Source organism: Brassica oleracea, chromosome C9 (genome assembly GCF_000695525.1).
Source record: "Brassica oleracea var. oleracea cultivar TO1000 chromosome C9, BOL, whole genome shotgun sequence".
Lineage (NCBI taxonomy): Eukaryota > Viridiplantae > Streptophyta > Magnoliopsida > Brassicales > Brassicaceae > Brassica > Brassica oleracea.
This window is the reverse complement of record NC_027756.1, coordinates 13,125,814-13,131,077: the sequence shown is the minus strand read 5'-3', so window position 1 is coordinate 13,131,077 and position 5,264 is coordinate 13,125,814. Positions and strand designations below refer to the sequence as shown.

General features: G+C 35.6%; 1 protein-coding gene across 1 annotated transcript; it reads left to right on the top strand.

The window, feature by feature from the left end:
- The first annotated feature begins 394 nt into the window (after positions 1 to 394).
- LOC106313544 (pentatricopeptide repeat-containing protein At1g62260, mitochondrial) lies at positions 395 to 2,801 on the top strand. Its single transcript, XM_013751377.1, has one exon. It carries the CDS (start codon positions 487 to 489, stop codon positions 2,389 to 2,391), a length of 1,905 nt encoding a protein of 634 aa, XP_013606831.1. The 5' UTR covers positions 395 to 486; the 3' UTR covers positions 2,392 to 2,801.
- Positions 2,802 to 5,264: the final 2,463 nt, after the last annotated feature.

Sequence of the window (5,264 nt, the reverse complement as noted above, 5' to 3'; positions counted from 1 at the left end):
AAATTAAATTACTAGTAAATAATATAGGCGGTATTCCGGCCGTTATAACATATTATAAATAATAGTAGAGACGGTATACCGACCATTATAACAGGATATAAATGATACAAATAAATTTTACCGAATCACAGAGTGATCGTGCTGATAACGTGTTATAAAAAGAACTGAAATTTTATTATATCGCAGGAATTTAAATAAGGGCAAAGTTTTATACCCGTAGAAATAATAACACTGATATAGAAAGAGAGAGTTTCTTATTATCGAGAGAGAAGAAATTTTGGTGTGTTTATATAGAATTTAAAAAATAAGATTTTAGCGTGCAAATAGGGCAACGGGCCCTACATCTTTTTATATTTTCAACAAAAACGGTTCCTCCCTTTTCTTTTGACTTTCGTAACAAACCGATCAATTTGATTGCATCCTCTGAACCGGCTGTATTCACATCATCTTCACCAAATTACCCAGTGCTCTTCGCCGTAGACGTCGATGAGCCGATCACGCGGTATCTTCTCGATTCTCAGGAAGGTCCATCAACCATCGTCTCGTAAATGTTTATGTACAAACTCTATCTCTTCTTCTTCTTCGTCAAGCTTAGGATTCCGAGCCACGAACAAGGAGCTAAACCAGATGATAAGATCAGGATACATCACCGAAGCTAGAAAAATATTCGAAAAGCTGGAGGCGAGGAACACGGTGACGTGGAACACAATGATAAGCGGATACGTAAAAAGGAGGGAAATGACTAACGCGCGGAAATTGTTCGACGAAATGCCTCAGAGAGATGTCGTCACTTGGAACGCTATGATCTCTGGCTACGTTTCTTGGAGGTTTCTCGAAGAAGCGAGGAAGCTGTTCGATGAAATGCCTAAAAGAGATTCCTTTACTTGGAACACGATGATAAGCGGTTACGCTAAGAATCGAAGAATAGGTGAAGCTCTGTTGCTGTTCGAGAGAATGCCTATGAGAAACGCTGTTTCTTGGAGTGCAATGATCAGTGGGTTTTGCCATAACGGTGAAGTGAGTCGCGGGGTTGAGTTGTTTATGAGAATGCCTGAGAAGGATTCAGCTTGTTTATGCGCGCTTGTGTCTGGTTTGATTAAGAACGAAAAGCTGGAGGAAGCTGCGAATGTTTTAACTCAATATGGTTGTATAGATTCCGGTAAGGAAGATTTGGTGTTTGCTTACAACACATTGGTTGTAGGGTATGGACATAGAGGACAAGTGGAAGCAGCTCGGTGTCTGTTTGATCAGATTCCTGATATTTGTAGAAACTACGTCTCGTGGAACTCGATGATCAAAGCCTACTTGAAAGCAGGCGATGTGGTCTCTGCGCGGTTGCTGTTTGATCAGATGAGAGACAGAGATACCATTTCTTGGAACACGATGATCGATGGATATGTGCACGTATCTAAGATGGAAGAAGCTTTTGATCTGTTCTCGGAAATGCCAAACAGAGATACGCATTCTTGGAACATGATGGTGTCTGGTTACGCTAGCGTCGGCGATGTGGAGCTAGCTCGTGACTACTTTGAGAGAACGCCTGAGAAAAACATAGTCTCGTGGAACTCGATCATAGCAGCTTATGAGAAGTACAAGGACTATAGAGAAGCTGTTGAGGTGTTTATACGGATGAACATTGAAGGAGAGAAGCCTGACCCTCATACTCTAACTTCTCTCCTCAGCGTATCAACAGGGCTTGTGAATCTGCGGCTAGGAACGCAGATGCACCAAATCGTCATCAAGAGTGTGATCCCTGACGTGCCGGTTCACAACGCTCTTATCACTATGTATTCGAGATGCGGAGAGATAACGGATTCGAGGAGAATCTTCGATGGAATGAGAGTTAAAAGAGAAGTAATCACATGGAATGCGATGATAGGAGGGTATGCTTTCCACGGTAACTCTTCAGAAGCTTTGAACCTGTTCTGGTCAATGAAAAGCAATGGGATACATCCTTCTCATATAACATTTGTCTCGGTTCTGAACGCTTGTGCTCACGCGGGACTCGTCGATGAGGCTAGAGCACAGTTTATGTCCATGGTAAACGAGTACAAGATCCAGCCGCAGATGGAACATTATTCTTCGCTGGTGGATGTAATCAGTAGACAAGGGCGGTTTGAGGAGGCCATGGGTGTGATAAAGAGTATGCCTTTTGAGCCAGACAAGACGGTGTGGGGTGCAGTGTTGGATGCTTGTAGGATTTATAACAATGTTGGGCTTGCACATGCTGCAGCTGAAGCAATGTCGAGACTTGAACCAGAGAGCTCGACACCTTATGTATTGTTGTATAACATGTATGCTGACATGGGACTATGGGACGAAGCTTCTCGAGTGAGAATGAGGATGGAGAGTAAAAGGATTAAGAAGGTAAGAGCATCAAGTTGGGTATGATGATCAAGAACTAAGAGAAGCATAAAACTTCTTCTCTACACCCAGAGAACAGAGGACGAAGGGTATGTATGAATGGTATGAAGGGTATGATGATCAAGAACTAAGAGACGGTATCAATGTCTCTATCTTTTTAGGTACTCATAGGTTCCCAAACGGCGTCGTTGAGGCTGTGGAAGAGTCACCTCCTGAATGACCCATGATTCTTGTTCGATTTTGGCAGCCATTAAAATTACTGGTGCCTTCTTACATAATCTATATAGTTTCTGCTTCATCCCATCTTCCAAATTGTTTGCCTGTCAAAAGAGTAAACCTTTTTGTGTGTTCTCTTAGTATAAAATGAATTAAAAAATTATCGTAACTGACTAGTGACATGGTCTTGTACTTCTTTGAATATTAGAGAAACTTGAGCCTTTCCAAACATCAGAGCTTTTGATTTCCTTTCTCAGCTCATACATATCCCATGATCCCAATTTTTGCTTATCTTCAGTTCATTTGAGTTTTGTTTTTACTTGTTGAGATCAAATATGTGTGTTTGGAGAGAGTTAAGGCAATAAAAAGAATTTTTAAAATAGTTATATTATCTCACGCCACGAGAATTTTCTTACGTTGGACAAATAACTATAATTTAATATTTGAGTCACATAAATCACAGGTGTTTGATATACTTCATCCGAATAAGCGTCACAATGACATTTTTCACACAAATTAAGAAAATTATTGAAATATACGTAAGTTGTTATTAATTACATCTCTATGACCAATAATATTTGAAATAAATAAAATTATTTATAAAATCAATGCAGTTTGCAATTAATTTTCAGCCGAAAATAAGTATAATTTGCATTGAAATTGTAAAGTGACACTTTTTATGTAACAAGAAAAAAAATGTTAGAATGACATTTATTATGAAACAGAAGGAATATATTTTTTGGATAATTTGGTGTTTGACATCTTGGTATCCCCTATATATTAATTGAGAAGCATTTGAAAAATTAGAACCTTAATTTTGTATTAATTAAAAAAAACCCCAAATCCTAGGTGGCACTCTAAATGCCTTCTAAATTCTATTTCAAAGAATTCTAGAATATCTAATATAAAGTATAGTTTAATCTAATGGTGTTATATTATTCCATAATTATATAACACTAGAGAACATTATATTAACCTAAAATATAGGAAGTGTGTATTCTTTCCTTAAATAAAAGCTACGGAATTACCTAATATGATTTACATATATATGACAATTAATGATTATGAATAATAAAGATTTGATAACAATTTTTGCATCCTTCTTCATTTTTGTTTAAATTTATATTATTAAAAAAATTAAACAATCACATTAACCATATAATAAAAAAATTAGATTTTCTCTCATATGTTATATTTTGAATTTTTTAAAATGACTTTAAAATTACAAAAAAGAGGAAACCTTATATGTTATATATTTTTTTTTAAAAGACTTTAAAATACAAAAATGAGGACATCTTATATGGTATATTTTTCTTATATATTAGAATTTTCTTATATGTTATATTTTGAAAATTTTTAAAACGACTTTAAATTACAAAAATGTAAGTTTTCCTTAAGTAAACGACTAAAAACATTAAAATGACATGTATCAATTCGATGGTTGATTTGAAAGCTTTCAAAACCATATGGAAGATAAAACTCAAAATAATTCAACTGTGACTATTTTAATATGTATATTAAACTTTTAAATATGATGGGGAAAACAGACAAGAACAGCCAAACCTTTTTGTCTTAACTCCACAAACCAGTTGCATCTGTAATAAAATATGAAGCTCAAACCCATTTGGTGGACTGAATTCATTATTATATATACACAAGTGCTTATAAATGTCTTAACTAAAGATTTTGCATAAACTATATCCAAGAAGCCGTTTGTAATAAAAAACAAAGAAAATCTCCCTTTAATATTGAAAGACACAAGAAGAAAGGTAATCATTAATAAAAGAGAAATATGTATAAATATACTATCATACCGATGCTGGACAATACCAAGGGTCTTGTTAGTACGGTTCACATAGTCGATTTGAAAGAATGAAAATGTAGAGTATTCCATGGAGAGTTTGCATGAGTAGAAGAGAGCAAAATGTAGCCGAAGGACAACTTGCCAGAATTATGTTCATCACCAATATTATTATGCATGATGAACGACCCTCCGGCAAGTCATCCTTGGCTGCATTATACTCTACTCCACTTCAAGCAATTCTACTCCATTGGGCATGCATGTCCTGATGTCCATCAAACTTCAAAGAGTGTTTGTGATGGGTATATGAAGTGTAATGAGAGGAAGTATTTATAATAGAGAGACGTGTAACTGCACAACGTATCCGATCCAATATAATATGCATTTACATATATGGTGATATAAATATTCGACAACCAGCTAAAGATTCGGAAAGCAAGTTGGCTCTAGTGCTCAACATAAAGCCAATAAAATGTTATAATGTCAAAAGACTCGGCCTTTCCACCATCCACTCGCAAAATCTTGTACACTTCTTAAAATTGGTATATCAATCGATTCTCTCAACCTAACTTATTAGGAGTCCGATTGGCGTGAAAGCTGTTGTGACCGTTTAAAGCCACAGTCCTCAAAGTTAATTTAAAGCCAATCAGGCTTTTAACTCCTTTTTTTTTCTCTAAAACTTCTACAGCCTTTAACCGTTTGACTGTCACATTTTTACTCTTCAAATATTGATTTGTTCTAAAGCCAGGTTCGAGAGACTTTGAGAAGGCTGTGGGTCCTTTTTAATATATATATTTTTGAATTTTTTTACAAATCTTCCTCTTCCTTTAATAAAAAGAAATTAAACAATTCAAAAAAACTAAAACGAAATTCAATAAATAGT